The sequence below is a fragment of the Rhinatrema bivittatum genome, chromosome 10 (assembly GCF_901001135.1).
Source record: "Rhinatrema bivittatum chromosome 10, aRhiBiv1.1, whole genome shotgun sequence".
Lineage (NCBI taxonomy): Eukaryota > Metazoa > Chordata > Amphibia > Gymnophiona > Rhinatrematidae > Rhinatrema > Rhinatrema bivittatum.
In genome coordinates, this window is record NC_042624.1 from 63,239,983 (window position 1) to 63,266,186 (window position 26,204).

Here is a 26,204-nt window from a genome sequence, read left to right on the forward strand (position 1 = left end):
GTAATGTTTTCAACGACCTGAATAAATGTATCTCAAAATTTGTCTGGCACAGTAAACAGGCCAGGATAGGACTGAGATACCTTTGGTTGCCCAATGTGCAGAGTGACATGGCTTTACCTAACCTTTGGATATACTATTGGGCATACAGACTTCTCTTAATGAAAGCTTGGTCGGGGGTTGGGGAGGAGTCCTGGATTCAGCTGGAGAAGCTTCAGGCTGAAGCGCTTAACTTAGGAATCCTGTCCTTTTTGCCTTGTGACTCCCCCAATAGTAGAAGGATTTGTAGGAAGAGCCCTATGCTTGCTTATTCTCTCCAACGGGCCGATACAGTAAAAGTCGCGGCTTGGCTGCACATTTTGCTTTCTGAATCGCGCAGGAATAACTAATAGGGCCATCAACATGCATTTGCATGTTGCGGGTGCTATTAGGTTCGGGGGGGTTGGACGCGCATTTTGGAAAGGACTGAAAATAGCCTAATTAGCAACATTTTGTGCATATATTATATACAAGTGTACATCCCTAGCATTCTGATTTGGTATCAGCCATGAATATTGTCTCCTAGTCAACCTCTTTGGTTTGCATGGTTATGCTGGCTGAAGTATGTGGAGGTATTGCAGGGAAGTGTGAAAAAGTTGGCATGTCAGGTTTAGGGGTACATAAGGTAAAGAAATACCAACCTAGCAGCCACAATCTGCTATACTAACACTTCTCAAATTGTTGCAAGAAGACAGAGTGACACAGGTTAAAGGAGTCCTAGCATGATGCAGAATATGTAGACACTGCATTCAGCATTTGCATGTTTGCATCCCACACCATTTGCACATGCAAATGATGAAATGATTTCCTGATTCTATAGGCCTCTTCCCTTTTGCGACGAGGTGTAAGCACTACATGCATACAATCAAGTGTACCATCACATTAGGGAGGCCAGCAATGCCATCAAAATCCCTTATGAGCTCTTGCCATTGTTGCTTCTGGTTGGGATATTGAACAAGCTCCCAATTTGTCTGTGCAAGGTTTGTGGTACCTGATAGAAATATGTGGGGAAAGTGCTCTGTTCAATTCCAGCTGCAGCCACTATGATTTCTAGGGGTGTGCATCCATTTAAAATAAATGGGAAATCTGAACCGAAACAGCTCATTTTCATCTCTCTTCATTTTCCCCAAAATATTTGTTTTGACAAATAGTACACACTATTTGCCAAATCAAGGTAAACCATAATAAAATGAATTAACAAAGCCCCCTGAAATAAAATTCAACCAAAAAAAAAAAAATTAGCCAAGCTGAAAGCATTTTGCCTGCACAAACCTAGTGCTTATTTGCTTTCAAATGAAATGAGAGACACAATGAAAAATTGCTGTTGCATTTCATTTGAAAATGAAATGTAAAAAATAAAATTACTAACATTGTCTTTGTTGACTTTCATTTTGTAAAGACAGCACAAAACCCCTAAAAGGCACCATAATTTTCAAATTTACATTTAAACCCCTCCCCCCACCCCGGCCTTCCCCCTTCTCTGTACGCTTAGCTCACTATATCCGTAGGATTTTAGCAGTTCAAATGGGGAAGGAGTGAGCCCAGTCACTCCTGTCTCATTGTGCCCTGGTTGTAAGATGGCGCTGGCCAGCTCCAAGGCCGGCACCTAATTGTTTTATTGCAGTATGTCTGATATCCATACAGCATAAAGCCAAAATGGCATTGGTTTTAGGGCACTGAGGCCAACACCATTTGTAGTATGGCTGTACAGCGGCATGGTGCCGGCCTCTAGCCAGCCAGCACCATTTTGAAACAAGAACCTGCCAGGGCAGGAGCATCAGGAGAATTGTTCCTGACCCATTTGGATTGCTACAACCACATGAATGGGGTTAAGCTATTACCTACGGGCCCAAGGAGATTTGTTTGTGGGGGCACTGGAGGGGAGGTTATCTAGAACTGTTTTTGTTTTTTTTTACTTGTATTTTTCTTACTTCTCTTCTTTTTTCCTTAGTTTTATTTTTATTTCACTTCAACTAAATGAAATGAAATAAGCATAAAACAAAATGAAAAAAAACATTGAAAAGAAAAAATGAACCAAAATACAATTATTTTGTGTGCATATATCTGGTCATTTTAAAAGACTCAGAAGGTAGATAATGTAATGAGTTTGACAAACCCACATATGGCATGAGACGTGGCTGTCTGAGAATTAATGTCAGATCCCTAATGGTCTGTGAGCTCATGCAGTACATTCAGATTACCTTTTCCTCTGGCAGGCCTAGTGCAGTGCGCCTGGGCCTGAATATGCAGGGCTATGGGGCCCTGCATAGTCAGATCTCTTCCCGGTGCCGAGAGAAATTAACACCTACTTTTGGGTAGGCGCTAATTTCTGAAAGTAAAACGTGCAGCTTGGCTGCACGTTTTACTTTCTGAATCGCTCAGGAATAACTAATAGAGCCATCAACATGCATTTGCATGTTGCGGGCGCTATTAGTTTCGGGGGGGTTGGACGTGCGTTTTCAATGCGCTATTACCCCTTGCTGAATAAGGGGTAAAGCTAGCATGTCGAAAACGCGCGTCCAAATGCGGAGCGCACTGTACTGTATCGGCCTGTATGCTATTTAACATGTAATCACTAAAACCTAATTTACATGTGATATTCCTTCATTTAGATGCAGATACATAATAATTAAAACATGTTAACATCCCCTGTGCCGTTTAGCATGCTTGCTAGTGCCTTAAAAGTGAATTTTCAAAAGATTACACGCATATAAATTAGCATATAATCACATAATGCTCTACTCGTGTACTTCATATTTTATAAAAGTCAAAAATATGCATATGTTTTCACTTTTGCGCAAACATATACATGTGTAAAAAAAGGGGCGGTCTAGGAGTGTTCCAGGGTGGGGCCAACACGTGCATAGTTTAAAAGACACCTGCACACATTTTCCAATTGCGTATTATTAAATGTAAATGTGCTTATTCTGTAGTGGGTGCGAGGTTTCTGGGTGAACTGGGGAGAGTTCAGGAAGTTCTTGATGTCCTGGAGAAGGACTGGACACATCGCTGGGCTAGTTGGTAAATCTGGTAACTTTCTTGGTGCATGCATGTTTTAAAATTGGCTGCCTTCACGCGCGTAAATCGGGACTTACACAAGTTAGCCCAACTTTACTTTCTCACGTAAAATGTATGCGTGTAATTTTTAAAAACAGGTAGGAAAAGCACGTATACCTAATGCATTGATAAATGTGTTTCAGTGCATTTCATGCATTCATGCGCAAGCCTACATTCGCGCAGATGTTGAGGGGTAGAGATGTGTATATTTTATGAAATGCATATATAAAATACTATGGTAAAATTACACATGGCCATATCTGTGTAGATGTGATTGAGTGTTTGATTTTATGTTATATTTTATGGTTTATGATTGTTTTATATTTATGTATGTATTTATTTGATCCGCCCTGGACAAATTCTGGTTTTGGAAGTAGCGGAAATCAAGCATTTTAAATAAATAAATAATATATGCCGCCACGTGCTGCTGTTTGAAAGTTATCCTCCTTGTGCAGAGCACACGAAATGGCTTTCCTTTAGTGCATAGGTCCCATAGTCTCAACTGAAGTCGTGGCAGGAGCATGTTTATTCCTTCGTCCAATTCCAGGTGTTGGTGACATCAGGAAAATGACTCTGCATAGTGGGAAAGGGATAATAAGATCATACTTCTGAGTGGAAGATCAGTCTAAAACAGAATATATAGGGGGGTTTATTTGACATCCTTGAGATACACAGGTGCTCTTAGACATTTTTGGTAATATATAAAGTGAGTAATTGTATTCGCCCATGTGATAAATAGCTTTTTGGTTGTAAATTTTTGTAAGTCCCGACTCTGAGTTGGCTTGAGCCTTATCTGCATGACAAAGAAATTAAAACCATGCCTCCTATCAAAAATTGCTTTTGACCATAAACTTCCATTTTAGTTTCTGCTGAATTTTGCAATGAGTGTTTAGCAGTGAGAGTGTGCATGTGGGATAAGACAGGAGGGGTATGAAATGGGTATCATTATAAATTTTCTGCCAGCACCTCTAAGCGCCACTCTCTTTGTACTTCTCTCTTTACAGGGTGCGAAGAGTCTGCCATTTCATCGTCAACCTTCGCTACTTTGAGATGTGCATCTTGCTGGTGATAGCTGCCAGCAGCATTGCGTTAGCAGCTGAAGACCCCGTACTGACTAATTCAGAGAGGAATAAAGTGGGTCTCCTCCGTTTCACTCTCTCCACTCCTCTTTTCTTTCCTCGCCTAGCTGTGTGCGGTCTGAGTCTTATCTAGCGCCACCATTAGATATTTTCTGAGAGCTAGGATCCTGCCTACCACAGCTCTGATTGTCAGAGATTCACATCCTCGAGAGATGCTTCAGTTTCCTAATGTAATTATTTATGTGCCTGTATTATGCCCTACCGTGGGACCTTACACATATGTATGTTTCTACAGGCATGCTAATATTTGTACTTTCTATTTCCAAGTACCATGCCTGTTTTTATTTTCTGCACAGTGCGTGGGTGTATAGTCAGTCTAAAAAGTATGTTTGCATCTGTGTGCTAGTGAGAGAGAGACTATGCATATGAGCCAATACTGATGGTGTTTTAATTTAAAACATAGAGGTGTGTAGCTTTTTCAGGTCATGTGCATGCATGTTTACAGTTAGATACAGGTCATACTGTGGTTTGAACATGGACATGTTCAGTTTGTGCTTATATTTATGGGAACTTGAAACAACCTGTGGTGAGGGCATGCTTGCATGGAAATTAATGTTTTTTTGTCTTTGCTTTGGCAGGTTCTGAGATATTTTGATTATGTTTTTACTGGGGTATTTACGTTTGAAATGGTTATAAAGGTAAGTTAGAATATATTGCAAACGGATGGAGGAATTTTGTGAATTGATTTGGTGAATTAGTGAATTGATTTGGTGAATTGATTTGATGAATGTGGTGAATTGATTCTACTTTGACTTGAGTATACTGTATAAAAAAAAAATAGTTTCCAACCATTTATTTGCACGGGACAATCAATTTTAGGTTGAGATCCATCCTTTCCTGTAACTTCTCTCTGTCTATCACTAATGCAGAATTCTGTTCTCATGTGGTTAACTTCCCTGAACCCTGAAGGAGCAAGAATTCATTCAGTAATTTATTCAGCTTTGCTTGGTTTTCCAACAGCAGAACACCTTCTTGGCATTTGGAAATATATTGTTAGAAATGAACTAGTGTTGAAAGCAATTAAGAACAAGCTGCAGTATAGATTCCAGGGCAATTACTGAATTTGAGCTGCAATGCAAAATGGAATAATCCACGTCAAAATGTACAGTGGAGATAAATGTGATGCATTTTTGGCATATCAGCATTGAATTTTGGAAAAAGCAGCAGCAGTACCGGAATCAAACTTCGCACTGTTTCAAGTAACTGAATACTCCATATACTTAAAATGCCTTTGGATGAATGCATTTCAGCCTCAGATACTGGATGACAGGAATCAGCCATATTTATAGTTTTACTTCAGGGGTCAGTTTCAGACTCTCTGGGCTGAACCTGCAAGAAATACCCTGCGGAGTTTCCTTTTGAAAATTCACTGGCGCACACACCGTGGATACAAAAGCACCCGCAGACTTTGTACCTGCATTGTAACAGGCGCACCGTATGCGTTGGAAGGGGCTATGCAGTGATTTAAAAGTGAAATCGCCATGCATACCTTTCCTCGCCGGACCTATCCCTGCCTCTTTCCTTCATGTGTAAAAGTATGCATGCTGTGAATCAGCATGCCTGCTTTTTCCTGTACTGAGGTTGGACAATTTTCTAAAAGTATTTTTACACAGGGGTTTACCCACATTAAAAACCTTTGAACATTGTTCTGTTTATGTGAAAAACAGGCCCCAGCACGGCCTATTTTTATTCTGCTAAATTCTATGTGGGTAATGACTTATGCAGCCAAAATTTAACCTGGGAAGGGAAGCAGTTGGGGAGGGGATTTTGCAGTTTGTTTTGTTTTTTTTGTCTGTGTAACTCCACAGGTTTCTCAGACAAAGCCTTTGAAAATTGACCTGTGAGAAATTTTCTTCTCGCCTGCATTAGCTTAGGTCTATAACTTCATCACCTTATTTAATTCGACAGGTACTAGCCAGATTCTTCAATGTGCCAGTTTCTTGGTTGCATTGGTTCTTCTCTTTAAGTTCCTAGATCTCTTCTTTTTTGTCATATTTCTGTGCTATCTTTTTGCAATAAAATGCATGCCTTCGCCCCATTCCTTTTTAAATCTTTCCCTGATTCCACCTCAGCTGTTCATGACATATTTTGCTTTACATTAGTGTTAGATCTGCATGAGGGTTTTCTGAGAGTTAATAAAGCACCCTAGAAACATAGAAACATAGAAGTGACGGCAGAAGAAGACCTTACGGCCCATCCAGTCTGCCCAGCAAGCAGGTTATTTTGACTAAAAAAACTGCGATCTGAAATTGCAATACAGATCCAAAACACAGTCCATTATCTGGATATTTACTGCTGGGCAAGATAAGGTTAAAATTATTTTTAAAAGGATTAGAGAAAACATAAAAATGTTCCTATTCTTTAGTCATAATATTTATGGCATATTGTAATTTGATATTCCTTCATGATCCTGGAAGCCTCGCCTTAGTCTAAATGCCTGAATAATAGGCATTGCATTGGATCATGATTGAAGACTCTGATTTTTTTTTTTTTTGCCAATCTCTATTCATATTGGAGGAAGTGAATAAGTAGGAGGAGTTTTCAAAAATTATAAACACTAATGAGGCCAATATTCAAAAAAATACGGAACGGATAACTTACATTTAGCTGGATAAGTTATCTCTGATCAACGTTATCAAGCTGTCTTTTGAATATCGCCAATTAGGTTTAAAGTAATCTGGATTATGTGGCTGGATAACTTTAGTCTTAACAAGCTGTATTCAAAAGAATATAGCTGCTTAAGTAGCAATGGCCTATTAAAATAATAAATAATTTGAGGATGACAGGACTCTGGTCCCGAATACCAGACCCCAGGACAATGCAAAAAAAAAAAAAAAAGTGCCCTATTGAGCTGATCCTTCCCCACCCCCAAACCCCTCTGAAAGTATTTAAAAAATAATGGTGGTAGGGATCTGGGGCCAGCCTCCCCCCACCCTGAACCCCTGGCTGGTCCCTGGTCTGCCATAATTTTTAAGTGATAACCCCTGTTCTACCTCTCTCTCCCCCCTCCTCCCCCGGCCATCCCCAGCCTCAGCCTTAACCTTCTCACCTTCTCGGTGTCTTTCAAAAACTCTTTCCTCTGCAGGAATCATGATATGCTCTTTCAGTTAATATACTTGAATATATGCATTAACTCGGTATATCTTGTGTTGCCTTCTGTAGATGATAGATCAGGGATTGGTCCTGCATGATGGTGCATACTTCCGTGACCTCTGGAACATCCTGGACTTTATCGTGGTTGTTGGAGCTCTAATAGCCTTTGCCTTAGCGTAAGTGACTTAAACTAATTCATTCACTTCTTTGGCTCCATGACCATTCTTTACATCCTAATAAACCAAGAGTGATACCAGTGCTTATTTTCAGCATTAAGGAGAGGATCTGAAGATTTTTTTCTGACATATTGTGATCTAGGGAAACAGTCCATATTCAAAATCATTTAGCCGGATAACTCCGAAATTATCTGACAAAATGAAGATTTTTGCTTTATCTTGTTAAATTGTATCCGGATAATAAGTTAACTGGCTAAAATTTGGCCAGATAAGTTAAGGGCATTCCTGAGGCGTAATTGGGAGGAGCTGAGTTAGCCAGATAAGTTATCCCGCTAACTCCAATATTCGGAGAGATGGACAACTAAGCCAACTAACTCTGGATGACCCATAGACCTGTCCTAAAGTTATCTAGATAAACTTACCCAGCTAACTATAAGATAGCCATATATATTGAGCGGTGCAGCCGTGCTGTTGAATATATGGGCTAAATTAGCTGGATAAGCTTAATCTGGCTAATTAGCTGAGCCGCACAGCAGCTGAATATGGACCTCTAAATGTCTTGTAGTCCCCTTCTTACCTTTGATTCAAACAGATTCAATCTGTAACCACCCTTCCAGTACTTTACAGGCAAGGGGGCACATCTAGGAGCAGCTGAACCATCATGCAACCGCCATCGGGCTCCTTGGGGTTTCTTTGGCAGGGCAAAGCTTTGCCTTAGAGCTACTGAGGCACTTTTGTGGTCTGAAAATAAGGACAACTCCACATCAGAATATGTTGTTCCAAAATGAAAACAGTTTAATGAATAACTTGCTGAATAGTGATTAGTTGGGAAATATATACTGTATATAGTTTATTCTGGTAATATCCATCCATAAAGTCAATTTAAACAGTTACTTAAATAGACATGCAGGGGCTTCCGTGATGCTAATTACCCCTTCAGGCTATTCCAGGGTTCTATTTTTGACTCCTTTGGATTCCCCTTTGTATCTGAACTCTTTTTGGCTCCTCTCTGTGTGACTTTTCTCTTCACTTTGAAATACCAAAAAGCACTTCTGGTTCTTTTCTCTTCTCTCTCTTATTCAAACACCCAGTTGAAGAAAGCCCTGCTACCCTCTTCCATTTGCCTACAGATTCTCCACACTGGACCACCTTGATCCCCTGTGTTTCCCCCATTTGCATAAAATACTGGAAAGTTAAATACCAGCAGAGCAAGAGTCTCTCTATTCCTTCCTTCAGGAAGGCATTCCCGATTCCTTCTCCATCCATCCTATGGACAGGTCCAGGAGCTGTGCCTTTGAAAAGCCAGAAGCTCCCTCTTAGGTCCATGGATCTACCTGAAAGAGTCGCACAACATTCTGAGCCTTTTCTGTTAATGCTTCTCTAACTTCTAAGACCCTGCCTTGTAGGCATTTCCTTAGCACTTTCTTCTCCTACTCTTACACTAATCATATGTGCCCCCTTGTGGAGAACTATGAAAATCTGGTAAGAGCATAAGATATTCCATGCTGTGACAGACCACTGTCCATCAAACCCAGTATCTTCTCTCCGACAGTGGCCAGTTTGGGTCACAAGTACCTGGCAGATCCCCCAAAAAAGTAGATCTGTTTCTGGTTATTCACTCCAAGGGATAAGAGGTGGATTTCACAAGTCTACCTGCCTAATAATTGTTTATGAACCTTTTCTCCAAGAACTTATCCAAACCTGTTTTACATTTCACTGTGCTAGATGCCTTGTCCATTTCTTCTAGCAACAGATTCCACAGCTTGATTGTGCGCTGAGTGAAAAAGTGCTTTCTACAATTTGTTTTCATTTGCTGGTTGTTTCCTTGGCTGTTATGCTTGGAGCCTCCCCATTGTGTGCTGAGTTTGGGACTGTAGTTTAGTATTCAGAGGATTAGTTTGGTTAATGCTGAGTTGAGTTGCCTGTTTTTCTTTATAGAACATAATGATGAGTTGTACAAGAACTGGGTAATCATTTTATGCAATATCCTACATAAAAGCCTCCTGCTAATACTACTTGTTCCTTTGCATTGCCTCTTACTATAACCTTGTAACGTTTTTTTGTTTCTAATATAATATTCTTTCTAACAAGTTCATTCATCAAAATGCGTTATGGCGTTAACGCACTATGTTATCTCGCCCTAGCTTTTCAAGCTTTTTAACAAATAATATACGTCTCCACCAATTAAAAATTCGTAAAAGACCCTTGGGCATCTATTCCTGTTTTGTTTCCTCACGGCATTGTTTGATTGCCTACCTTGCTGTTTTCTGGGCCCGTCCCTCATACATGAATGACAGAGGTTTATCAACAGCAGGAATTCTTTATAAGATCATGACCTCAGTCTTAGAGATGTTAAGTAATAATCTTTTGTGTGACAGCCAGCTCTTACTCTGTGAAAGATATAGTGAGACAAATTGAAATACAGAGGCCCAAGAAGTTGACACAGAAAATAAGAATTGACTATTATCCACATAAAGCCTGCAATTCACCCCTAAACAAGATAGAACATAACAGAGAGAGGCCAGATAAATGTTAGAGTCCATGAAGAGCCGAGCCCTGCAGGACACCAGCCTCTGTCATATGGGAAGGAGGGGAGATGGGTGGGTGGAGGGGAGGAGGGTAGATGGATGGGTGGAGGGAAGGGGGGTACCTGGGAAGATGTGGCAGAATTGTTGGGATTTGAAAGGGTTTAGTTTAATATATTTTTAGTCAGCTAGCTTTTGGTTTTAATGTATTTTAGTCATGTACCATGTTTTGTTTTTAGTATATATGTGTTTGAAGGTTGCTACTGCAACTTCAATCAATGTAAACCGCCTTGAAATGAACTTGAAAGCCGGTATATAAGATTGAATAAATAAATGTCAAGAGGAAGTACCAGGCTCGATGTGTATCTGCTGCTGGAGAGTTGATAGATAAGAAACAAACCAGACCAAACCTTTTACAGCAATTGCATATTGCTTTAAACAATTTGTCAAAATTTTGGGATTGACAGTATCTAATGCTGCCAAGATGTTTAATAAAACCAGGACATACCTTTATCCAGAGTCAAAACTCCTTTGGATGGTATCCACAGTCAAAATGAACAAAGTCTTGGTATTGGTGATTTCTTGAAACCAAATGAATATGGATCAAGAAATGGCAAATCTTCTATATAATCATTCATTTGTTATATTACAATTACCTCAATTAATTTGGTTAAAAAAGGCAGCAATGAAATTGGATGGTAATTGCCAAAACAACTAGTATCCAGGGAAAGAGTTTAATAATAGAAAATCCTGATCCCAATAATGCAGATTTTCTCGCATCCATGTCTGTGTTAGGATTTATGCAAGCAATTGTATCTCCTACCCATGAGAAGGGTCACATACTTTCAGACAGGTTCAGACACCAGGTGAGTGATCTCAAGACAGTACCACTGTCATGATCAAACTACTCTCTAATTGAGCTCTCTCTAACCAATGATTTAAAAAAAAAGTCCCTACAAGTCTTGAAAGAAATCTCACCATTCAAAACTTGCTAGTGGCTAGATGAGATAACAACTTCAGTAATAGAATAGATGGATATGTGGTATACCCATTTAGCAACCACCCTGGATGAAATTGTATCACTAAAACTAGTCCAATGCCCCACACACAGACGTTTAACCTGTTACATCCCAGAATTATGAAGCCTCGAATGCCTAGGATGCAAACTAGAAAGGACCCAAAAAACAAAGCGGTAGCCGATCCAGTAGGCTGTGTAACAGTGATTCCTATTGTCTTCACTGCAAACTAGAAAGGAAATGATGCAAATCATACCTGGAAGTGAACAAGCTAAAATAGATCCCTTGTGGCAACTTATTGCTGAGCCATAATAACCACCTTAAAACAAAATTTCTCTCTCAAGCCATCAAGCAGACTGCAAACTCAACCAAGCAGTTATTCCAAGTAGAGAACAACCAACTACAACCCCCAACAGCAGAATCAAGTCTCCCAGTCTACACTAACCTGCAAAGACTTTGCCTCCTACCTCAATGACAAAATCAAGGGCCTCTGCCAGAGTCTTTAGAAGAACTCACCAAGCCTATTCCCCACCTAGGCAAGAAAATACAATCCTGCTTCCCCTCAAACTAGATTTATAGGACAATCATGTAACAATTCAAAAGATCAAAAATGCATAAAACAATACATTGTTCCAATAAGTCCAATATGGTAAAATCACAAGAGTCTTCAGCAAATGTAAAATTCTCTTCAATGGGTAGACGCGCAGTGATTCCAGGAGCTCAGAAAACATCACTGCAGTAAACTTGATGTCGAAGTTTCAGCAACATCAACCATTGCCTGCCTCTGGGGAGTGTTCCAAAATACAATCCTAGTATCTTCAAAACTTCCAGTACATAGGTAGCATTCCAGTGGTTCAGCCCGACCCCAAAGCCTTCCTCATGCACTGGTCCCTGCTACCTCAAAACACAGAGGACTGGGCTTTTATCTTAAACAGATGAATGAGGAGTTAACAAAAGAGGCAGGATTAACTAAAAAAAGAGGAAGCCCTTAAACAAAAGAGGTGTATTTAGCCAGTAATAAATTATTCAGAAAAAAATTGAAGCAGTCCACAAGGACTCAAAAAAAAAAAAAAATTACCAAACTTAAAAGATGCTCAGAGATGAAGAAAACAGTGGGGATAAATATAAGAAAAATGTTGGGAAAACTAATGTGTTTAGACTTTGTTGGTACTTTGTTTTATTGTATTCCTTAATAAAGATATATTGAAAAAAAAGATGCTCAGAGGTAAACAAACTAATCCAAATTATTATTTAATCCAAAAGGTGCAATGGTGTGTAAAGCATAAATCCAATGCTGCTCCCGACATAACAGCTAAGTATTAATATCCTCACCATGAGAATGTAATGGAGCTCTCTCAATCACTGAGAAAATCAAATCCTTGAACATGCATTGCTTAAATGTATAGTGCGATACCAACAGTGCTTCCAATTTGCCATGATAGAGACAACTCCATAGTTCAATCATACAGATATGAATAGATCACGTCATTTTCCCAGTATAAAATAAGTTGCAAAGGCACTTAATGATAGTTGCACTTTAGAACTTTGCTATTTATATCAAAGCCAGAATAATACCACTTAATTAACTCTATTTAAATCATTGTCTTATTATTGTCAGTTACAGACATCTATGTGCTAATCATCTGGCATACTATGCACTTTATCTACACCATTGTTGTTAGTTTTTCACCTGCTGTACCAATCTCATCTGACTGTCGGTGGATAAAATCTGATGTATTATTTCTGTGTATCACCATCTCCAGACTTGTGTGTAATGCCCTACTACATAATGTACCAATGCTATTTATTTTCATGCATATCATTTGATAGGTGTACCAGTAACTTATACCATTATTGGGTAAAAGTTTACTTTCAAAAAGGTGGATAATACATAATATTAAATAAATAAATGACAATAAATGAAAGTTTGAACAGTATACAGACTTCTTTTAAAATATAATTATCAAAGTATACCTTAATCGGTAGTTAACACAAGCTTGCACTTACAAAATATTGCATATCCTCATCTTTTCATCTTAACACAATGTAGAATCTTTGTTTGGGTTGGGGTAAATTGGGATAATGGTGGCATTTTATTCTTCATTTGAGTAATTGTACTGATTAGAAGGAGTATAATAAATATGAGAAGTCGTATCCCAGCCTTCTCCCAGAACACCTTACAGAACTGGCTCCAGAGATCTGTCCATGTTCACCTTAAACCTAAAGCAGCAGGGAATCTTGGTCATGGGGCATTTCCCTAGGGAAGGGAAATAAATAGCCAGGCCAGGAGAGAAGAGAAGGAGCCCAGGGAAGGCCAATACTGATGAGCTATGAACTCCATTGTTGTCTTGTTTTTGAGAACTGCTAAGGTAAGCAGAGCTGCTTCTGTTTGTTTCTTGTTATTAAGAAACGTTTATGAAAGACCAGCTGGAGTCCAGTTTGAATCTATTCTCTGGCCAGCCACAGTATGATCAAGGTGCCACATTTGGTGTGAGAATGGGGATATTTGTGCTACACTTAACACAGGCAGAGAACCATGCCAAAAGAGAAAAAAGGGGGAACATTTTTTTCTTTTCCTGGGGTTGCGCTGGAGTGGTGGCCAAGAGTTTAATTCAGAGCAGGCTAAAGAGGATAGCTTTGCCTGAAGGACATATATATATATAGATAGATAGATATAGAGAGATATATATATAGATAGATAGATAATCAGCATTGAACAGGCAGATTTTATTTTCTCTTCTTCTGAGGAAAAAGGAAATTTGTTGTCTGGTGTTCCGCAACAGGATAGAGCCCTCCAAAGAAAGCTTTCATGCTACAGGAGCCAGTAAGGTAACATGAAGCAAATAATACAAGCCCATGCTGAAGGGCAGCAGCAGTTCTAGAGAGGGTTTCAAGCCTTATTTGAACAGTTTAATCAGGAACTGGGGGTATTGAACCAGCAACAGGCCAAACTGATGCAGATGGCCCAAGTAATTCAAGCTTCTATGACACAGGCAAGGCAGGGGAAGACCTGGATATGTCCTTGAGAAATTTTGAAAGAAGTCAGTGTGCTGTGGCAATCAAAAAAGCAAACAGAATATTAGGAATTATTAGGAAGAGAATGGAAAATAAAACGGAGGATGTCATAATGCCTCTGTATCACTCCATGGTGAGACCGCACCTTGAATACTATGTGCAATTCTGGTCACCACATCTCAAAAAGGATATAGCTGCACTGGAGAAAGTGTAGAGAAAGGTGACTAAAATGTTAAGGGGCATGGAACGGCTGCCCTATGAGGAAAGGCTAAAGAAGTTAAAACTGTTCAATTTGGAGAAGAGACTATTGAGGGGGGATATGCTAAAAGTCTACAAAATCATGAAAGGACTTGAACAAATTAATGTAAATCAGTTATTACTCTCTCGGATAATAGAAGGACCAGGGGGCACTTCATGAAGTTAGCAAGTAGCTCATTTAAAACAAATCAAAGAAAATTCTTTTTCACTCAGTGCATAATTAAGCGCTGAAATTCATTGTCAGAGGATGTGGTTACAGAAGTTAGTGTAACTGGGTTTAAAAAGGTTTTGATAAGTTCCTCGAAGATAAATCCATAAACTGCTATTACGGTAATTAATAAGGAATAGTAGCTTGTGATCTATCTAATATTTGGGTATTTGCCAGGTTCTTGTGACTTGGATTGGCCACTGGTGGAAACAGGATACTTGGCTTGATGGACCCTTGGTCTGATCCATTTTGGCTTTTCTTATGTTCTTGTGACTGGCTGGACAAAAACTATCTTGAAAATTGTTAGAAAAAAACTGAAAGGAACAGCTACAAAGATAAAAAGTGTGCAAGAGGTGTGGTCATTGTTAAAAAATACCATCCTAGAAGCACAGTCCAGATGTATTCCACACATTTAAAAAGTTGGAAAGAAGGCAAAACGATTACTGGCATGGTTAAAAGGGGAGGTAAAAGAAGCTATTTTAGCCAAAAGATCTTCATTCAAAAATTGGAAGAAGGATCCAACAGAAGAAAATAGGATAATGCATAAGCGTTAGCAAGTTAAATGTAAGACATTGTTAAGACAGGCTAAGAGAGAATTTGAAAAGAAGTTGGCCATAGAGGGAAAAACTCACAGTAAAAACTTTTTAAAATATATCTGAAGCAGAAAGCCTGTGAGTGAGTCAGTTGGACCATTAGATGATCGAGGGGTTAAAGGGGCACTTAGAGAAGATAAGGCCATCGTGGAAAGATTAAATGATTTCTTTGCTTCGGTGTCTACTGAAGAGGATGTTGGGGAGGTACCCATACTGGAGAAGGTTTACAAGGGTAATGATTCAATGGACTGAACCAAATCACGGTGAACCTAGAAGATGTGGTAGGCCTGATTGACAAACTGAAGAGTAGTAAATCACCTGAACCGGATGGTATACACCCCAGAGTTCTGAAGGAACACAAAAATGAAATTTCAGATCTATTAGTAAAAATTTGTTAACCTATCATTAAAATCATCCATTGTACCTGAAGTCTGGAGGATAGCTAATGTAACCCCAATATTTAAAAAGGGCTCCAGGGGTGATCTGGGAAACTACAGACTGGTTAGCCTGGCTTCAGTGCCAGAAAAAATAGTGGAAAGTGTTCTAAATATCAAAATCACAGAACATATAGAAAGACATGGTTTAATGGAACAAAGTCAGCATGGCTTTACCCAAGGCAAGTCTTGCCTCACAAATCTGCTTCACTTTTTTGAAGGAGTTAATAAACATGTGGATAAAGGTGAACCGGTAGATGTAGTGTACTTGGATTTTCAGAAGGCATTTGACAAAGTTCCTAATGAGAGGCTTCTAGGAAAAGTAAAAAGTCATGGGATAGGTGGCGATGTCCTTTCGTGGATTACAAACTGGGTAAAAGACAGGAAACAGAGAGTAGGATTAAATGGACAATTTTCTCAGTAGAAGGGAGTGGCCAGTGGAGTGCCTCAGGGATTTGTACTGGGACCCTTACTTTTCAATATATTTATAAATGATCTGGAAAGAAATACGACGAGTGAGATAATCAAATTTGCAGATGACACAAAATTGTTCAGAGTAGTTAAATCACAAGCAGATTGTGATAAATTGCAGGAAGACCTTGTGAGACTGGAAAATTGGGCATCAAAATGGCAGATGAAATTTAATGTGGATAAGTGCAAGGTGATGCATATAGGGAAAAATAACCCATGCTATAGTTACACAATGTTAGGTTCCATATTAGGTGCTACCACCCAAGAAAGAGATCTAGACGTCATAGTGGATAACACATTGAAATCGTCAGCTCATTGTGCTGCGGCATTCAAAAACGCAAACAGAATGTTGGGAATTATTAGAAAGGGAATGGTGAAAAAAACGGAAAATGTCATAATGCCTCTGTATCGCTGCATGGTGAGACTGCACCTTGAATACTGTGTACAGTTCTGGTCGCCGCATCTCAAAAAAGATATAATTGAAATGGAGAAGGTACAGAGAAGGGCTACCAAAATGATAAGGGGAATGGAACAGCTCCCCTCTGAGGAAAGACTAAAGGCGGCTGAGGGGGGATATGATAGAGTTGTTTAAAATCATGAGAGGTCTAGAATGGGTAGATGGGAATCGGTTATTTACTCTTTCAGATAATAGAAAGACTTGGGGGCACTCCATGAAGTTAGCATGTGGCACATTTAAAGCTAATCTGAGAAAGTTCTTTTTCACTCAACGCACAAATAAACTCTGGAATTTGTTGCCAGAGGATGTGGTTAGTGCAGTTAGTGTAGCTGTGTCTAAAAAAGGATTGGATAAGTTCTTGGAGGAGAAGTCCATTACCTGCTATTAACTGAGTTGACTTAGAAAATAGCCACTGCTATTACCAGCAATGGTAACATGGAATAGACTTAGTTTTTGGGTACTTGCCAGGTTCTTATGGCCTGGATTGGCTACTGTTGGAAACAGGATGCTGGGCTTGATGGACCCTTGGTTTGACTCAGTATGGCATGTTCTTATGTTCTTATGTACCTAGCAGATCTACTTACCAGTAAGAGCCAAGCAGCATTTCAAGCAGCCAATCCCAATGGGAGAACCAATTATTCCAATGTTAAAACTGCAGTCCTGGAAAGAGTGGATTACATGGGAGAAATCTACTGGCAACAGTCCCGAACAGCCTGAGGAAATTCCACAAAGCCTGTTTTATCAGCTAAAATATGCTGGATAGAAGTGACTACAGCTTGAGCTAAAGACAGGCCTCAAGGTATCCAAGCATGTTCTCCTGGAGAAGTTCCTGGATGGGCTGGACCAGCCCATGTGGAAGTGGGTGTGTCAGCACCCAGGGCTCATCCTGGAGAAGGCCTTGGAAGTGGTGAATACCTTTCACTAGGCTCAATTGATGCCAGAATTGTTATGTAAGCTGAAAAGTCTACCGGCACAGGCTCCCTGTCATGACAGTGAGAATGCAGGACCCCAGCAATGGTCCTTTGAGCAGGACAGCTCTAATTCCATATTCAGATCATAGCCGCCAGGCTCCTGAGCTTCTTTCAACTGTGAAAGGAGAGGTCATTTTGTCAGAGATTGCTAATACCAAGGAAGCAAAGCCACGGACGTCAGCTTGGTAACTCAGCCAGCACTAGAGGCTAAAGTGCACGTTGACAAGAACAGGGCTGACCGCAGAGTCACAGGAGAAAAGAAATCCCTGCGGTACCTGTGCAATCAAGCAGAAAGGCTACAGATATCTTTTCCTTTTCCTCACTTTGGGGCCGATGTAATAAGCTGCACTAAAGCTTCCCTGGGTTTTTGCGCATACTTGCACGAACATCTGTGCATGCTTTTCCTATGGTGGTCTTTCGCGTGTATGTAATATGTTCAGTGTGGGAAAAACATGCACACAAACCTGCTGAAAAACCCACGAATTGTTTTGTGCAAGTGCATGCAAATGGCATGCAAAGGAGGCAATTAACTATTCATGGGCTAGGTAGGGAGCTTTGCATGGGTTTTTGCATGAGGGTTTTTAGCACCTGGATCAGGGCAGGAGTCAAGTTAAAGTTCGTGTCTGGAGGCCGGTTTACTCTATTGTTCTCATTAGTGTGGTGGTGTGTCCGTGCAGCTCTGAGGTAATCATGGATTTCCTTCTCGTTTTCCGGATGCTCTGGTACATTTTGAGGGTTGGCTGAAGAAATCAGTGCTGCATTTCCTGTGTGGTACAGCTGCTATGCGGTCGGAGACGGAACATGAAGGGTAGGACATTGCTCTACCCACCTTCAGTCCCACACCCGAACCACTAACTAACTACTTCACTGTTTTGTGAAAGAGGAAGGCTTTTGCCCCGAGAATCACTCATGGATCACCACATTAATGCGGGTTTCTGCACAGTTTATTACATTAGGGCCTTGAGCGTGTATTTGCATGCAGTTTCACACATGTTTTACTTTCGCATGGATTTTCTGCTTACATCTCATTTGCATATCTGTCCTTTAATACATTCCTGCGGAGGTGCCTGCTTTTGCCTATGCACAGACTATGCCTAGCACCAATTTCACTGTAGGTCTTATTACATCAGTCCCTTTGTGCAGGGACTGGGCATGAGGAGGATTTTTCCCTTATGCGAAAGAAGAGAACAACGAACCCTTTATGGGAAGTGTGAAAGTTAAAGTGGAACAAGTCCTGCAGGGCTGCTCCCACTGTGAAGGAAATTAACACGATGTCAAGAGTGTTCCTGGCTCCAGGATGAAGAATGGGAATGCAAGCTAATGAAACTTCACAGTTGTAACTACATTGATAATCTGTGTTCGGGGATTTGTAAGTTTGTGATCCCAGTTGAACTCGATGTATACAGATCTTGGAAGGTACCACAGCCTTCCAAGATCTGTATACATATCTGAAAGAGGTTGCTCTGACAGAACCTGGATAGTTCAAAGAAGGCACCTAGATCTGGGATTTTTATTTCATCTGGGCATTTGTATGTACAGGGGAGCAGAATAAAGGTATCTATACTTGCATTCATTATAAACCCCAATGATGTGAGTCTTTACAGTAGCCTTAAGGTGAAATAATAGTATCAGGACGTTTTGTGTAATTCCGATGTTTACATATGAAGAGTAACACTGGTCCCTTATTGAGTCTTTCTGTGGTTTGCTGGAAAGAGTAATCAGTAGCTTGGTGAAATCTCCAAGGTTGTGAAATATGCTCATTATTTCACTATCATGGAACTCTCTTGCTCTTGCTCTCGCTCTTATTCGTTTTCATTTCCTTTCTCTGTTCTTGTAGTTTCATTTATCACCTATTCTGACTTCTGCACTTTGTTCCCTTTTGTTCTTTGAGTCGCTCTTCTTGTCCCTCATCATATTTCTTTCTTTTTTTTTTTCCTGGTTCTTTTTTTTCTCTCCCTAATCCTTGTTCCTCCACTTTTCATGTCTCTCTTTGTCTTCTGACACCTCGTTTTTTCCCTTTTCCATTATTCTTATCTTTGCTGTTGTCTCTATCTGTAAATAATTTTTCTGAGGTTTTTTTCCTCCCCTTTCTCTTTCAATGATTTGTTCTTTCTCTTGTTTTTCTTATTTCCTCCCTTATTCTGATGCTGCACTCCCTGGATCATCCACAGCAATGTTTTGGGGTAAATATGACCTTTTCTTCATTTTAAGATACAAGATCAAATGGATTCCGGGTATGTGAGCATAGGCGTTAATTGGGTAGCACCGTTGGAAATGTCCTATCCATGACTGAATTTCTGTATTGACATTAGCTTGTATAAAGCCATGCAGATTCAGAGAAGGATAGGAAGAGGAAACAGGATGAGTTTTCATTGCATACATTTCAGGAAATAGTACAAGATAATGGTGCTTTGGTTTTTCTTTGGTACAGCATTGACATGCTTGCTTGCATTTATATGTGTGGGGATTAAAGTCATATATTCATCAGATTAGTCCACTTACATATATAGAAACAGAGATCAATAAACAAGTGGCTAGGTTTCCTTTATCAGGTCAGTACAAAAAGAACAAAAGTCAAAGTTGACTGAACATACATACCTGAAATACGTTTATCTAAGATTACAATGTGTATTTATTTTAAAAGTCATACCTACATTTACAGGAAGGCTTGGAAAGAGAAGACAAGCATGGGCTAAATGTTAATTAAAACCAATCCAGCTACTATAGGAGCAATATTCAAATATTTTGACTTGGGTGCCTGGTTAGATTGACACTCTCTCCCCCCCCCCCCCAAACTGTGACTAAAAGTGGGTGGGGTTAGATCAGGGGAGGGAAAATATGCATGGCGATAAGATTTTCAAATTTTTGCACATGCTTTCTGGCACAATTCAATTCAGGCGAAACGTGTGCAGGCACATTATACCTTTGCTGTGTGTGCTAGCCCACGTTTTCAAAGGGAAGCTCCACAAAGAGTTTCCCTTTGAAAATGAACATGCAGGCCCTGGTTTTTTGTATTTTCCTCCTTCAGTTATATTGTAAACCAGCATGATGAACCCACGAATGTCGGTATATAAAAGCTAATAAATAAAATAAATAAATCCTCCCCATTTGTTAAGATTTATATTCTTTGGTTTAATGCGTAAGGAGTTGTTGAGGAAGTAAGAAAAGGAAGGGAAAAAAGAAACAGGCTTAATATTAACAAAAATGCGTCTGATAATTTGTGAAAACATAATTTTTTTTCTTCATCACAAAGTCTATTTATTTTTTTAATTTCAATGCCACATTATCCAAGGTGCAGTCATCTCTTTATTCATGTCAAATATCTAAATATATGTGGGATTTGTGTTATATGTAATTTTAATCTGCGAGGCTCTCCAGTTTACAGCAGACTCGGACATTTTTCAGGCTAAACAGGGTTCTAACAATGTTTCTGTCACTCCATAGAGTTCTTTCCCAAGTCACTTACTTGCTTAATTGCTCTGCCTGCACTTTTATTATCACAGTTCAATCTAAATTTATTTCATATTCTCAGTTACTGCACAGGGAAAATGGAATACAGGTTGCAGGATCTGTCCTTCCTGGACCTGATGGTCTCATAGAAATATTGAATGTGAAATTTGGAACGGTGCAAACAATTCTATGCAGGCGCAAATCTCTACGAGACAAAAGCCAAACGTCCCTCTAGCCATCCCAACTATCCTTTTTTTGTGTGCCAGTTACATGACTTAGAAATTGTATAGGACTCAATCCTAAAGGCCAAATGTAATAAAGGGTTTCCTCTCGTTTTGTGTCTATGGGGAAAATGCTTTGTTCATCAGCCCTATAGTGACTCTCTTATTACCAAGTAGGAATGTGCACTTTATTTCATTTTGTTTTGTTTTTCATTTCAGTTTTTTCTGTTTCATTTGTGTTGGATTTTTTTTTTCCATTTCAAATAAATATTGAAATGAAATAAACAATATGAATTAAAAAACAAATGGAACCCCTCCCCTTATCAAAACTCCCCAGCACATCAGAAATTAAAAGGTTCAAGGCCCCCCCTCCCCCCAGGCCTGTCCCCATCTTCCAGATGCTTCTTACCACATTGGGGGCTTTAAAGTACAAACAGGGCAAGAACAATCCCAAGTCATTCCTCCCCTGCAGGGTTGGTGTTTCAGAACAGCACTGGCGGGCCCTGAAGCCAGGACATTTTTCTTGTACAGACAGTTTGTTGCTGTGTAACAAAATGGCACTGGCCTGGTGGGGCAGGACTGACTGGTGATCACTCGCTCCTACCCCATTCGGACTTTAAAGAACCACAATGAGGGTAATAAGGCATCTGGGGGGTGGGGGGGGGGGGTGATAGGGGAGGCCTGAGGGGCCTTGAAGTTTTTAATTTTTGCAATGTGTGTAGGGAAGGGGGAGTGCCAGCCTGGAGCTGGTGGCTGCTCAGAGAAGAAAATGAACAAAAGGTTGTTTGTTTATCTTTCGTTTCATTTTCCAAACTAAATCAAAAAAACAGGAAATTTCATTAAACTGTCCTGTTTCATTTCAAATGAAAGTACATCCCAAATACCAAGGGACGTAATCACCGGAGACAGAATACAGAAAGAGCCATGTAAACTAGTATTGCTGCTATATTATTGACTGTGGGGAGTAGTAGCTTCAAAAATGATTCACTATTTTGGAGAATCAAGGCTAACAAATACTCTTTAGCAGCAACATGGTGGTTTTCAAATCTAGATCCTGGAATCCCTCTGTCTGTTGATTTGTTTGTGTGTTTGTGAAAATAATTTCATGATGAACAACGAGTTATAAAATAACGCACGTGTGTGTGATTTTTTTTGTTTTTTTCGATTCTTATTTTTGCTCTTTGTATCTTTCCCCATGAATACCACAGTAGCAACAAAGGCCGGGACATTAAAACCATCAAATCCCTCCGTGTATTACGTGTGCTGAGACCACTGAAAACCATCAAACGATTGCCAAAGCTGAAGGTAAAACAAGTTTTCCTGATTTTGGATTTCCCGCTCAAATACTGCAGAGATGAAGTAGGCGATTTTCATGCTTTCAGTGATACTTGTGATAAGGCACCATTAAGTGGATGGAAGCTACGTAGTAAAATTTCTTAACATGGCATGGCCCAAATGGACCATTAAGGGTTAAGCGGCCATTCCATTGCTAAAATATTTCCCTGGTGCTGCTATGAGCTTTCCATCTGTAGAAGGTATCAGAATATGTTTCTTTTTAAAACTGGTTAAACTATATACTTATACAACGAAAAAATGTGCGGCAAATAATATTTACTGATCAATATTTCTTAACAATTTTTAATAATACAGTCACCACAAAGGTACATTTTTATATGTCAGACAATCAAACAGTCGAACAATAAGGACCCCAACACGGCCGTGTTTTGCGTCAGGGCTGCGTCAGGGGGACCAAACCTTCCGTGTATCAAATGAATCAGCAGCCTTGAGAGCTCATCACAGGGTACCAGGAGCTGACTATGTAATTAGAAAGGTCTACTGGAACTCATATCATGAAGATCAAAGTGTACCCATTACTGAACTCCAATACGTGTCGCAGAAAACAACTGCAATGGGTCTGTGGAGTGGCATCTCCCGCAATTCAGCCCAGTAAACGTCAGGGCAACTGACAGCTGCATTGTTAAAAAACTTAAATACATGAAAATAGACCCGAATGAAAGTGGGGTGGAAATGACTTCTATGACCTGAGCTTTAAAAGTTGAGAAGAATATTTACACCCCGCTTTCGTTTGGGTCTGTTTTCATGTATTTCAGTTTTCAACGAGGCAGCTGTCAGTTGCCCTGACTTTTACTGGGCTGAATTGTGGGAGGTCCCGCTCCGCAGACCCGCGGTATTGGAAATTCTTAACTATTGCATGGTCCACCCATTGCAGTTGTTTTCTGCAACACGTATTGGAGTTCAGGAATGGGTACACTTTGATCTTCATGATATGAGTTCCAGTAGACCCTTCTAATTACATACAGGCAGCTCCTGGTATCCTGTGTTGAGTTGTTCTAGCTCTCAAGGCTGCTGTTTCATTTGATATACGGAAGGTTTGGTCCCCCTGACGCAGCCCTGACGCGAAACGCGGCCGTGTCGGGGTCCTTATTGTTCGACTGTTTGATTGTCTGACATATAAAAATGTACCTTTGTGGTATAATTGTGCCTGCATGAGAAGAAGAGGCGAGGACAGGTCAGCTCAGGGGAGTGAAAGATCTCATTCTGAATTCTCTGTACATACTTTATACCTGCTCCCGTGTGATGCTGAATCTGCTCTCTGTGTGTGGGGAAACTCTGGAGGAGGTAGCTTCTCATTGAAAATCTATTGCAAGTACCTGTGGTAGAGTTACCCACATACTTTGCAACTATGCGGACTACTTGAAAATTGCCCCAAGGAAGGGCAACTTTTAAAGCCATTTAATTGGTGTGTCTGAAAGGGGTTCTTCTCTGCCTGGCTAAAAGTACCTGCGGGCTTCTGTAGCACTTGCCCTTTCAGCTGTAATGAAAAGAGGCATCCCGGGGGTGGGATTTTCAGGTTGGGGAGAGAAACAGCATGCATGCATTTGATTTTCAAATGTACGTGTGCAATTTTACCCTCGTTCTACCTCCCACACAAATAGCATGTAAGAAGTATGCATGCCGCTTAGAACATGTGGACTTCATGCTGGCTAATTATCAAAGAGAAACTCCCCAGATAACTTCTGTATGAAAACGAGCTATGAAATGTAGGCGTTAAAAGTGCCTCCTTTCTTTGTATCTTGGAGGCTTATTGAAAATTGCTCTCCCCCCTTTAATAGAACTGCAGGACTAGGACACATCAACTGTATTTTCACGTCTTGTGTTAACTATTATCTAAAACGCAAGATAATGTTAATGCAAAAGTGTTTACTAGGATAAGAAGGGCCTGATAAGTGAGAATAAACTGCATATAGAGGAATTAAGTTGTTCCCTGTACGTACCAGGATCAGTCCAGACTGCTGGGTTATGCCTCCCCTCCAGCAGATGGAGTCAGAGAAAAAACTGAAAGGCACCCCCTAGATATACCGGTGTGCCACCTGCGACCTCCCAGTATTTTCTCTGACTCCAGCAGATTGAGAAGCATAACCTGCGGTCCTGATCTGTTAAAATTTCTACTTGGTTATTCAGATCAACTGGTTTGCTACTGTTTTACTGTTTTACCTTAAAAAAAAAAAAAAAAAGTTTAGTACTAACAAGCAGGGGTCTGTTTCCTTCTTTCTATTCCCATTGTTGTTAGGCTTGCAGCGCAGGTTTTAAGGCAGGCTTGGCAGGGCAATGCCCTAACGCCACTTACCCGGAGGTGATACCCAGGGACCGGGGAAGAGTTTACCGGTGAGCCGGTCACCCCCCCCCCCCAGTACAACTATTCCAGAGGTATTAAACTTCTGAAGGGGGCTGTTAGGATGCTAGTTTGATTAAAAAAAAAAAAGGCAAAGAAAGAAGCCCGTCAGTCCTGTTGGTGACAGGCAGGGTATCTATTCTGCTCAGCCCTGGCCTGCCGCCTAGTATCCCGGGTCTCCGGAGGGGGTGGCTGGCTCACCCAGCGCACGTCTTTCTGTGAGGGCTGTGCTTACTTTTATTGGCGCGCTGAGCTATTAGATTGATCATTCTCTGGTGAGGCAAAAATACCTTGCCCACCAAAGTATCGAACTGAGCTCCTAGGAACTCCAATTGCTGAGTCGGCTCCAAATGGCTCTTTGCGAAGTTGACTACCCAACCTAGCTTCTGAAGCTGCTCCACAACTAACCGAACCGCTCGCCTGCACAAGGCTTCCGACTTTGCCCGAATCAGCCAATCGTCTAGATAGGGGTGTACCATCACTCAGCGATGGGAGGTTCCGCACTTGGACTTGATGGCGACTCGGATAAATGCCAAGGCGGCATGCTTCTTCAGCCGAAGGCGAGAGCACGCATCGGAAGCCGTGGATGCACTGGTGCTTCCGTGGCCTCTTCACATCCTCCTATATGTGTTTCCCCCGTGGCCTCTAGTGGAAAAGGTCTTACGGCGCATAGAATCCCATCGGGGTCTGGTAATTCTCGTGGCTCTGGAGTGGCCAAGACGCCCGTGGTTCGCGGACCTCATAAATCTGGCAGTGGACGGACCGTTACGCCTCGGTCATCTTCCACATCTCCTTCGACAGGGTCTGGTGTCTTTCGAGCTGGCGGATCGCTTTTGTCTGGCGGCTTGGCTTATGAGCGGAGGCAGTTGAGAAAGAAAGGTTATCCAGAATCAGTGATTGCTACCCTTCTTCAGGCGCGCAGATCTTCAACCACTCTTACCTATGCGAGGGTGTGGAAAGTCTTTGATTCATGGTGTAATGGATTAAAGATTTCACCACGGCAGACTTCTGTGGGACATATTCTTAAGTTTTTGCAGGACGGTTTGAAGAAGGGGTTGGCCTACACTTCCCTTAGGGTGCAGGTGTCGGCGCTGGGATGCTTGAGGGGCAAGATTGAGGGTTTTCTCTCTTGCATGTCACCCAGATGTGGCTCGGTTTTTGCGAGGAGCTAGGAATTTGCGTTCCCCAGTGAGAGTTCCTTGTCCTTCACGGAGTTTGAACTTGGTTCTGCGTGGTCTCTGTCTTGCCCGCTTTGAGCCTATTAAGAGTTCCACCTTGAAGGATTTAACTCCCAAGACAGTATTTCTAGTGGCCATTTCGTCAGCACGTCGCGTTTCGGAACTTCAGGCTCTTTCATGCAGAGAACCGTTCTTGCGTATCTCTGAGTCAG

General features: G+C 40.8%; 1 protein-coding gene across 10 annotated transcripts in view; it reads left to right on the forward strand.

Annotated features, from left to right (window-relative positions):
* CACNA1E (calcium voltage-gated channel subunit alpha1 E) overlaps positions 1–26,204 on the forward strand; it is a 735,423-nt gene that overhangs the window by 592,540 nt on the left and 116,679 nt on the right. For all 10 annotated transcript variants that reach the window (XR_003858904.1, XR_003858905.1, XM_029617785.1 and 7 more), the window contains exons 24-28: positions 4,098–4,227; positions 4,811–4,870; positions 7,395–7,501; positions 19,621–19,632; positions 22,329–22,425. Coding sequence is in view for 8 of the 10 variants with exons in the window: in XM_029617785.1 (XP_029473645.1) it covers positions 4,098–4,227; positions 4,811–4,870; positions 7,395–7,501; positions 19,621–19,632; positions 22,329–22,425 (406 nt within the window). In the remaining 2 variants the exon portion in view is untranslated. The remainder of the gene's footprint in view (positions 1–4,097; positions 4,228–4,810; positions 4,871–7,394; positions 7,502–19,620; positions 19,633–22,328; positions 22,426–26,204) is intronic.